Here is a 12,526-nt window from a genome sequence, read left to right as displayed (position 1 = left end):
CGCGATTATGGATCCAATATATACAATTTCGAGAAAAACATAAAAAGGACTATTCGGAGATTGGAGAAGATAAAAAGGAAAATTGTAAAACAGAATAATTCCGTGCTATTCAATAATATTTGTCTAAATGAGAAAATGCTGCCTAAATATACACAATATATATATATATATATATATATATATATATATATATATATATATATATATATATATAGAGAGAGAGAGAGAGAGAGAGAGAGAGAGAACCCGGTTACTTCTTCCGTTCACATTTCGACCTTTCTGTTTGCCTTTCGCGTCCATCATGGGACTTTGTAGTTTTTTCTCTTTCTTATTTGTTTTATAGACAAAACTCCGATTACAATTCTGGTGAATATTCCTGCATACCTAGGTTCCCAAGAATCCGATTTTGACTGAGTGATACTAGGAGTAAGGAAGAAGGCCGAAAAAAATGTATGTGTTGAGGGTAGGGTACTCTCAACCGACAAACAACAGTTCGAACATGTGTTCGGTACGTGGGCATACCGGAACACTGACGCTGACCTTTATAGATCAGTTTTGTAGTACACGCAACAGACACGCAACACAAACACAAGCAACACACACGCACAAAACACAGCACATAAACAGACCACACACACATGCACACACACACACACACACACACACACACACACACACACACACACACACACACACACACACACACACATATACATTGTTATCCACGGATACGTGTGTTGTATTTTGAAGACACATCATTGTGATTGGATAGAGTGAATGCAATAACCCTGAGATTAAAAGTTGGATTTTAGTCAAGTTCTCGTACAGTTTCAACTAACGTGCCTGCTATATATATATATATATATATATATATATATATATATATATATATATATATATATATATATATGTATATGTGTATATATATGTGTGTGTATACATGTATATGTATATATGGGTGTGTATATATATATGTGTGTGTATGTATATATGTATATATATGTGTGTGTATGTATGTATATATATGTATATATATGTGTGTATATATATATGTATATATATGTGTGTGTATTTATGTATATATATATGTATGTATGTGTGTATATATATGTATGTGTATATATGCATATATATGTGTATATATATGTGAATATATGTATATATATATGTGAATATATGTATATATATATGTATATATGTATATATATATATATCTGTGTGTATATATATGTATATATATATAAATGTGTGTGTATATATATGTGTGTATATATATATATATATATGTATATATATGCATATATATATGTATAGTATTTAAAATTATTTTTTTTTAATTTGAAATATAAATATTAATATTCATATATTTCAAGCTTAGTGATGGAAGGATTCTCGGGGGATACGCGACACCTCACGATATAAACGCTAAAATAAGATCTTTCACCCCTAAACTTTATAAAGTCCAGATATACGTACCGGCAATAGATTTACCACTTTTACCAATTTTCAACCAGCTTCACTGCTAGGATTTTGTTGTTACCAAACTACATCTTTACGCCTGGACAGCAATTTGAATATGCTTCTGTTTATATCTGCATATATTTCTATAGAATCTTTCGAACATTACTTTGAACTCTAAAGCTTTCAAATTTGTTTGCGCTAACCAGCAATGTTATTTAAAATTCCTTTGTTAACATGTTTTCCTCTAAAGAAGGTAAATTTTTTTCGAAACTCCATGGAATAAGGAAACAATTCACTTCATTTAGTATTGCTTATTTTATAAACAATAAATATTTGTAAGTTATGATTTATATAATTTTAACTTCTTTCTCGCGAGCACATATATATATATATGTTCTAAGTTGTCATGTATATATATATATATATATATATATATATGAGAGAGAGAGAGAGAGAGAGAGAGATATGACAGAAGATCAGAACAACATCGATACCCTCAGTTTCAAAAATTAAATATATACGCATTAAATAAAGAGAATTATTTTCTTAGGCCATGAAGTTTAAACAAATTTGGCTTTTTTCTTCAGAGGAAACATTTTAGCAAAGGAATTTTAAATAACGTTGCTGGTTAGTGGAAAATTTTAAAACTTATGTATGTATATGTTAATCCTAACTTAACAAACTCAATGTAATTACAGAGCAATATAATGAATAAATGACAAAAAACTATATTCCAAAATTCATGATATTGACCATCTTATAATTTATTCCTTTAATTCAGTTGACATTTACAATTCTTGACAGCATCTATTTCGTAGCGCAAAATTAATCACTTAATTAATTTATCCATCAGTGAATCTATTATGCACTTAACTCATCAGAAGAAATAGCAACAATGAATCCGTCAAAAGGAAATAAAGTGTGATTTGACATAATAAAAATCTGAAAACTGGAAGAGAAGCTGCTAATACCTTTAATATGTTTCCATTACGCCATTTTGAATTTAAAAAATAAAGTCACTAGCCCCAACTATTCGTACTAACATTCTCTATTAATTATTGAATCTTCTATCAAAATGTTCTATTTAATAATTAGTAAATTTATTAATTCTAATTGATGTATGCATACTTATGAAAATAATATCAATAATTATAAACTATTATACATGTTTGCGAATACGAAACTAAACAAAACTAAAAAAGACTGATTGACATTAACAGCTTTATTAAATAACTAGCATGGGTGCCCGGCGTTGCCCGGGTGTTTGGAGGTGTATGCTGAGCAAAAAAAAAGGGGGTAATTTTTTAAACTTTGACCCGTATTATGACCCCTGAAAATTTATTGTTTTGGGCTCAAATCAAGTTATTAAGTTAGATCCATGTCCACGGAAGCTATATCTAAAATTTAAAGTGTGTAGACCCAAAATTGTCGGAGAAGTTTGGTAGAGTTCTCAAAGCTCAAATCATTGAACTTTGACCCCTTAATCGCCAAATTTCTGGCTAAAAACCGATCACATAGATTTTTCCAAATCTCAGTACCCTGTATATCAAATTTCGAGTCTGTAGACTAAAAATTGACAGAGTTATTTCGGAGGGAAATGTACTCAGACACACACACACACACTTTCACTTTTATAGATATATAGATTTAAAATTTGAGTCTGACAGAATGACAAAATTATATTGCAAACCGATATATTAAACAAACGAACTTCAAAGAGACAAATGAACACATAAGTAAAAACAATTTGTATTAGAAAACATTTATTATTCCACGTCTTTTTTTTACAGACCTGACGACTGAGGTTCGCTCTTAATAAAAATTGTTTTTTATAGTCTTAATTTTTACTTCCTTTTTCATAAAAAACTAAAAAAAAAATCAAGAAAGAAAAGAAATTTAATTTTATTTTTTCATTAATTTCTTTCTGTGCAAAGCAATTCTTTCAAACTTACTCTGTTTCCAAAATGTTTTTATTTTATTCCCCTCCCCCTTCATTCATTTTCCTCCGCATCCTGGCAAGATTACTGTACACATAGATTCGAAAAAATAGTCAAAAACAAATATATAAATAAATGTTATCAAAGGCAAGATAAGTTACTTTTCTACCTAACTGGATATCTTTTTTGTGTTTTTATTCAATGTAATATATTTATTCAGCTCGAAAAACATACAGTGTTTACCGATGTGTTGGAAAATTCAAGATGGCGTCTCACACCCTCTTTAACACCGTAAGTTTGGGAAAAGGTGTTATAAATAAAAAACTATACAAAATACGGTATTATTATACAAACACCGTGACAGCGTTAGGGTTAGGGTTAGGGTTAGGGTTTAGGGTTTAGGGTTAGGGTTAGGGTTAGGGTTTAGGGTTAGGGTTTAGGGTTAGGGTTAGGGTTAGGGTTAGGGTTAATTCGCTGTCACGATGTTTGTATAAATTTACCCAAAATACTATTAAAAACCCGCCGAATATATGTCAACCTATGTCACGGTAACATATATTGAGCGAGTTTTTAACAGTATTTTAACAGGGCACATCGTAAAAACTGACCCATTAATTTTCCTGAAGTAAAAACTATATAGTTTTTAAACTTTTAAAACTGTACATTATAAAAAGAAAACTGTTCGAGTGATTTTTTTTTTTTTTTTTTTACATAGGTGTCACCACTTATCAAGGCCCAGAGGCCACTCAAGGATAAGGGTTAATAGGTACATTAGTCATTGTGATTTTAGCATAGTAAACAGTGGGAATTTTGTAACTTGGATTACTTGAAAAAGAAAACTGTTCGAATGATTGAAAATGAAAACAAAATAACAATGTAAATATATTGATAAGAAAAGAACAAAAACAAACGAAGTTTCCGTTTCAGGAACCCGAGTTTAATTTTATGTCGTAATCATTCAACTCTTTAGCGGTTTTATTCAGCGATTAGGGATAACCATACGACATATCTAATTACCAAAGCGATTTTTTTTAAATTTTTTTTTTTTATTAAAACTAAACCTGTTTAGTTTTAATGAACCAATTTTTTTAAAGCCAACACTTTAGTTATTTTGAGAGCGTGCAACTGCACCCGAAAGGTTGATTAGGAAACTCCAAATCCTTTTATGACTCGGAAAAAAAAAGGGCTTTTTATCGGCTTAAATGATAAACTAATGTTAAATATTAGTATTTGCCATCGATTCTGAAATAAAATGAAATCCTGACATTGTGATCATTTTTGCAGGTGTTATGTGCCAAATATTGAAATAAGAATGTTTAAATTCAATTATTGTAATTTTAAAGTCGATTTTATTTATAAAATATCTTTTTAGAAATCAATCTCAAAAACAATCTGAACAATAAATCTCTTTTGTTATGGCTAAGTTTTTGTCAAGGGTAGAAATTATAATAGACAAGTATTCATCCATGATGACATTTTACCGATTTCCTGGTTTACAGGTATTCTTGCTAAATTTCTTCGAAAGAATTGACATAAACAATACTTCAACTAAATACGTATATTTCATGCAATAATGACTTTTATTTCTTCTGACTTTTCCTAAACTAAACATAAAACATCGGTTAGGGTTAGTTTAACATTCTGTAAAAGTACCTTCCGTTTTTTTTTTTTTTTTTTTTTTTTTTTTGTACTTCTGCAGAGAAGGTAAAAAACCGATAAAAACTGGATATATTTTTCGTGTTTTTATTCAATTTAACATGTTTATTCAGCTCGAAAAGAATACAGTGTTTACCGATGTGTTGGAAAATTCAAGATGGCGTCTCACACATTCTTTAACACCGTAAGTTTGGGAAAAGGTGTTATAAATAAAAAACTATACAAAATACTATTAAAAACCCGCCGAATATATGTCAACCTATGTCACGGTAACATATATTGAGCGAGTTTTTTATTTATTACACCTTTTTCCAAACTTACCGTGTTAAAGAGAGAATCGGCCGCCATCTTGAATTTTCCAATACATCGGTAAACACTGTATGCTTTTCGAGCTGAATAAACATGTTAAATTGAATAAAAACACGAAAAATTTGCCTTTGATAACATTTATTTGTTATATATTTGTTTTTTGGCAACTTATTCGAATCTATGTGTACAGTAATACAAACCCGAAATGAATTTAAGACCACGTGTGAAATGAGAAAAAGAAGTCAGCGGGTTTGGTTGCCATAACAACGTGACGGTAGTGAACGTGTGTGTGTGCGTGTGTGCGCGTATTTCGTGTAGTTTAGTTTCGTATAATAGTTTCGTATTTTTTTAATTTGTAAATAACAAGTTATTAAAAAATTAAACCCTTCCAAGATGGACAATAAATAAAGCCATAATATTTTATGGTAAAGGTAAGAGCGTAGAAACGATTGTTTTTTAGGAGATGTGATTATTGGATTAACCAATCAGAAATCGTCTGTGGCACACACACATCTCTGTTTTTATAGATATATAGATGTATTGATTTGAATTGAAACCATACATAATTCAGTTCAATTGATTGTTATAATCAAGTTTATTACTATTTCAGTTTTAATTCTTAGTATCAGTTAATTCTAAACACATAATTACGTTTGGTTGAGATCCAAAATATGCTGACTACTCATTTGTTTATCTGTAACGTAAAACGTCAACATGAATTTAATTTAAAGTATGATAGAGTTACTTCCCTTGGACTAAATCTATCGATATATTAACTTTACTTATTTTTATTTTTATTTTATTAACATTCATACTTTAAGCATACCTAACCCATTGCCATCCATACCGCACTAATAAGTAATGTTTATACAGTTCTAATGTGCTTCACTTAATGTTATTAAAAAGCTAAATTAATGTATATCATAAATTAATTCACTAATTGAATTAGTTTAATATAAAATGTTAATATTTAAAGCTATTTCAATCGATAGTCATAAATTATTAATTTATACTTCATTTCTACTTAATGTCAAATTGTAAATTAATTAGTTACTTATATTTACCTTAACTTTAATTTATTTGTTTATTTATTATTATTATTATTATTATTATTATTATTATTATTATTATTATTATTATTATTATTATTATTATTATCATTTATTTATTTATTTATTTTGTAAGTAATATTTTTAAATTCCACATTTCACATACAGTTCACATTTCTTTCTTTCTTTATTTATTTATATTATTTTTATCAATATTATTATTATTATTATTATTATTATTATTATTATTATTATTATTATTATTATTATTTATTTTTTTTATTTATATTACTTTTATCAATATTATTATTATTATTTATTTATTTATTTTTTATTTATATTACTTTTATCAATATTATTATTATTATTATTATTTATATTATTTTTATCAATATTATTATTATTATTATTATTATTATTATTGATTTATTTATTTATTTTGAAAGTAATATTTTTAATTTCCACATTACACATACTTTTACCAGTTCAAGATTCGACAATCTAGTATTAATAAACACTTTACGAACTTGTTACTTAATTTAGTATAATTTTAGTTTAGCATTGAATATATCCTAATTCTCTAATAATTAGGTTTCAGAGTTTACTAATCTCATAATAATACGTTCCTTTAGTTATAATTAACTGATTGTATATTTAAGAGAAATCTAATTCTAATTTTACTTTAAGTCAATTAAGAATCATAAATATTGTTTAGACTTAATATTATGTTTTCTTATACTTTAGCCCCCTCCTTTATCCTATGTATTTTTTTTTAAATTATGTCAAATCACGATGAGTAGAGTAGTCCGAATAATGTAAATTTTAAGTATAGTAGCTGTGTGATTAATATGGCTATTGGTTTATGTATATGCATTAACTATTTATTAATGAATTTGCAGTTGAGTCACCACTTATCAAGGCCCGAAGGCTATTCGAGGATGAGGGTTAATGAGTGTATTGTGGTTAGCGGAGCAACAGCATAGTAATCATTCGTGGTGGGACTTGGGTATGATTTGATTATTTAAGGTGATGATTTAACAAGATATTATTTATATTATACTTTAAGACGACCATGTTGTAGTCAGTTGGAAAGCAGTCCAGCGGGACAAAGTATGACAGGCGGATAGTTCTAGAAAAGGAGCTTTGTTCACAGAATCTGTGTTTAGATTTAGGCACAAATAGAGAGTGTGGGGGAATTGCTGATAGTGGGTTTAGCTAGATGATTGTTTTTTGTGAACGATTGACAAGAGGGACTGTAGATTGGAGTTCAGACGAGCACTTGCCATGAAAATAACGACAGAGCAGAGACAGACTATGCAGTAAAATACAACAAATCAAATCGAAAGAATTTTCTTATTTCATATGGAGGTGTGGCTTAATATTTGATAAGAAAGTGTAGCATAACATATGATCTGTGGTTATAGTTTAAGATTTGATAAGGAAGGGGAGTTTAACAACTGATGTAGGGTGGGTTGCTTAACATTTGAGATGTGGTAATAGTTTAACATTTGATATGGGAATGTAGCTTCAGATTTGATATCAGGGTATTGCTCAACATTTGATATAGGGTTGTTGCTTAATATTTGATATAAGGGTGTTACTAACAATTGACATGGAGTATAGCTTAACATTTAATATGGGGTGTTGCTTAATATTTGATGTTGCTTAATATTTGATGTTGCTTAATATTTGATGTTGCTTAATATTTGATGTTGCTTAATATTTGATGTTGCTTAATATTTGATACAGAGGTGTTGTTTAACATTTGATATAGGGTGTTGCTTAACATTTGATATGGGGTGCTGCTTAACATTTGATATGGGGTGTGGCTTAACATTTGATATAGGGTGTTGCTTAACATTTGATATGGGGTGTTGCTTAACATTTGATATAGGGTGTTGCTTAATATTTGATATGGGGTGTGGCTTAACATTTGATATAGGGTGCTGCTTAACATTTGATATAGGGTTTTGCTTAACATTTGATATAGGGTGTTGCTTAATATTTGATATGGGGTGTGGCTTAACATTTGATATAGGGTGTTGCTTAACATTTGATATAGGGTTTTGCTTAACATTTGATATAGGGTTTTGCTTAACATTTGATATGGGGTGTGGCTTAACATTTGATATGGGGGTGTTGCTTAACATTTGATATAAGGGTGTGGCTTAACATTTGATATGGGGGTGTTGCTTAACATTTGATATGGGGGTGTTGCTTAACATTTGATATAGGGTGTGGCTTAACATTTGATATAGGGTGTGGCTTAACATTTGATATGGGGTGTGGCTTAACATTTGATATGGGGGTGTTGCTTAACATTTGATATGGGGTGTGGCTTAACATTTAATATAGGGTGTTGCTTAACATTTGATATGGGGGTGTTGCTTAACATTTGATATGGGGTGTGGCTTAACATTTAATATAGGGTGTTGCTTAACATTTGATATGGGGGTGTTGCTTAACATTTGATATGGGGTGTGGCTTAACATTTAATATAGGGTGTTGCTTAACATTTGATATGGGGGTGTTGCTTAACATTTGATATGGGGTGTTGCTTAACATTTGATATGAGGTGTGGCTTAACATTTGATATGGGGGTGTTGCTTAGCATTTGATATGGGGGTGTTGCTTAGCATTTGATATGGGGTGTTGCTTAACATTTGATATGGGGTGTTGCTTAACATTTGATATGGGGTGTGGCTTAACATTTAATATAGGGTGTTGCTTAACATTTGATATGGGGGTGTTGCTTAACATTTGATATGGGGGTGTTGCTTAACATTTGATATGGGGTGTGGCTTAACATTTAATATAGGGTGTTGCTTAACATTTGATATGGGGGTGTTGCTTAACATTCGATATGGGGTGTTGCTTAACATTTGATATGGGGTGTTGCTTAACATTTGATATGAGGTGTTGCTTAACATTTGATATGGGGTGTTGCTTAACATTTGATATGAGGTGTGGCTTAACATTTGATATGGGGGTGTTGCTTAACATTTGATATGGGGGTGTTGCTTAGCATTTGATATGAGGTGTGGCTTAACATTTGATATGGGGGTGTTGCTTAGCATTTGATATGGGTGTGTTGCTTAGCATTTGATATGGGGGTGTTGCTTAACATTCGATATGGGGTGTTGCTTAACATTTGATATGGGGTGTTGCTTAACATTTGATATGAGGTGTTGCTTAACATTTGATATGGGGTGTTGCTTAACATTTGATATGAGGTGTGGCTTAACATTTGATATGGGGGTGTTGCTTAACATTTGATATGGGGTGTTGCTTAACATTTGATATGAGGTGTGGCTTAACATTTGATATGGGGGTGTTGCTTAGCATTTGATATGGGGGTGTTGCTTAGCATTTGATATGGGGGTGTTGCTTAACATTCGATATGGGGGTGTTGCTTAACATTTGATATGGGGGTGTTGCTTAGCATTTGATATGGGGGTGTTGCTTAACATTCGATATGGGGTGTTGCTTAACATTTGATATGGGGTGTTGCTTAGCATTTGATATGAGGTGTGGCTTAACATTTGATATGGGGGTGTTGCTTAGCATTTGATATGAGGTGTGGCTTAACATTTGATATGGGGGTGTTGCTTAGCATTTGATATGGGGGTGTTGCTTAACATTCGATATGGGGGTGTTGCTTAGCATTTGATATGGGGGTGTTGCTTAGCATTTGATATGGGGGTGTTGCTTAACATTCGATATGGGGTGTTGCTTAACATTTGATATGGGGTGTTGCTTAACATTTGATATGAGGTGTTGCTTAACATTTGATATGGGGTGTTGCTTAACATTTGATATGAGGTGTGGCTTAACATTTGATATGGGGGTGTTGCTTAGCATTTGATATGGGGGTGTTGCTTAGCATTTGATATGAGGTGTGGCTTAACATTTGATATGGGGGTGTTGCTTAACATTCGATATGGGGTGTTGCTTAACATTTAATATAGGTGTTGCTTAACATTTGATATGGGGGTGTTGCTTAACATTTGATATGGGGTGTTGCTTAACATTTGATATGAGGTGTGGCTTAACATTTGATATGGGGGTGTTGCTTAGCATTTGATATGGGGGTGTTGCTTAGCATTTGATATGAGGTGTGGCTTAACATTTGATATGGGGGTGTTGCTTAGCATTTGATATGAGGTGTGGCTTAACATTTGATATGGGGGTGTTGCTTAGCATTTGATATGGGGGTGTTGCTTAACATTCGATATGGGGGTGTTGCTTAACATTTGATATGGGGGTGTTGCTTAGCATTTGATATGGGGGTGTTGCTTAACATTTGATATGAGGTGTGGCTTAACATTTGATATGGGGGTGTTGCTTAGCATTTGATATGGAGTATAGCTTAATATTTAATACGGAGTTTTGATGTGTATTTTATATAGAAGTGTTGCTTAACATTTGATGTAACTTAACACTTGAAAAATCCTTAGAAGTTGTGTCACCAATGTGACTGTTGACTCATATACAGAAAATATTTATAATTGGTTTTATATCGTTCTTTTCTGTTCTAGCTGACTTGGTTACCGAATGAAATCTACAAACAAGATCTGATAATGGTGATGTTCCTTGAACGAGTAGAAAATCCAAACGGTAAATAAATATACGTTCTTTTATCATTCACTAGCAGGGAGACCCGTCGTTGCCATTAATGGGGATCAACGAATGTTCCTCACTTCTAATACATTTGTTGTCATCAACATCGATAGAAACCACCCATTTTGCAATAAAATCGATTAATTGCCTGCTCTAGTCGGGGACACATCATGGTACACCGAGAGGAAGCACCACATGCCTACTGCATTGACTTACTCCACAATATATTGTAGTTTATATAGCGCTGTAGACAACCTACTGTTGATTTTATAAAATCATGTTTATATAATAGCTTGAATTGTTAAAGTTTAAACTGCAAAAGTAAAGTATTATGGTTCAGTTGTACCCTAATCGGAAATATTCATTTTGAACACGACCCTGTCTTATTAGAGAACCTCCTGTTGATTTTATACGTTGGACCCTTCTACTTGTGTGGTAGTACAATTTATAATATACACTTGTGATGTTAGGTTGTATAAGAGTGTCAAAATCGAACTTTTCTTTCTTAAAACATTTTTTTTCAATTATCGATACTTATCAGAGGCATTCGTATACAAATCCTATCTAAGAACACTCCCAGACACATAAAGTACAATTGTGTCAAATTAAAAAAAGAAAAAAATCGACCACACCGTTTCGGAGGCTATAGGGAACAAACTCAAACACCCAGACAAAATGCGATTTACATATAAGTGGAGATGATAAAATAAGGAAGAAGAAAAGAACGAAAAGAAAAATCGAAAATATTATTTCTTCAAACGATTAATTTTTTTGATTCAATATAACTGATATTGATAGACATAAGTGTCAGGTAATGGAGTGGGGTGGGAATTGCAGGAGCTCTCCGGCCACGCGAAAAGCGCCTGGCCAGCCCCATCAGCATTTCCCGATAGCGGCACCTCAGGCGATTAGTAATAACCTACAACTTCTGAAAGAGAGAAGGCAAAGTCTCGGAGAGTGGACCTCCTAGAACTGCACAGGACCAGCGACTTAACACACCCAACAAGGAAAAGGCCATTACAAGTATGATGCTGTAATTGTTTCATGTCATCCTTGTGCCATACACGAAGTAAAAGTTCATAATCATACCTTCGGTTAGCTGCTTGCTCATGCACGCCGTCTGCAAGCAAGCATTTCTGAAAATCGACACATAGGAAACGGTGTATGTATGTGTGTGTGTATGTGTGTGTATGTGTGTGTGTATGTATGTGTGTATGTGTGTATGTGTGTGTATGTGTGTGTATGTGTATGTGTGTGTGTATGTGTGTGTGTATGTGTGTGTGTATGTGTGTGTGTGTGCGTGTGGAGGGGGGGGGGAAGTCATCTAAGCACCATGAATCTTTTACAGTTTTAGCATTCACGGTAAGATTAACATTTTTATATAGAGGAAAAAAGTCAAAGAAAGATGGGGAAAGAAAGAGAGAGAGAGAGAGAGAGAGAGAGAGAGAGAGAGAGAGAGAGAAATAGAAAGAAACAAAGTCCAGACAAATAAAT

At 31.8% G+C, this 12,526-nt stretch overlaps 1 protein-coding gene across 4 annotated transcripts in view; it reads left to right on the top strand.

Moving 5' to 3' along the window:
* The window catches only part of LOC145287777 (uncharacterized), a 175,599-nt gene that overhangs the window by 149,466 nt on the left and 13,607 nt on the right, over nt 1-12,526 (top strand). For all 4 annotated transcript variants that reach the window (XM_080135603.1, XM_080135600.1, XM_080135602.1 and 1 more), the window contains one exon: nt 10,951-11,029. In XM_080135603.1, coding sequence (XP_079991729.1) covers nt 10,951-11,029 — 79 coding nt within the window. The remainder of the gene's footprint in view (nt 1-10,950; nt 11,030-12,526) is intronic.

This window comes from Euprymna scolopes, chromosome 11 (genome assembly GCF_053919585.1).
Source record: "Euprymna scolopes isolate OS-2025 chromosome 11, ASM5391958v1, whole genome shotgun sequence".
Lineage (NCBI taxonomy): Eukaryota > Metazoa > Mollusca > Cephalopoda > Sepiida > Sepiolidae > Euprymna > Euprymna scolopes.
This window is presented reverse-complemented; position numbering and strand designations above follow the sequence as displayed.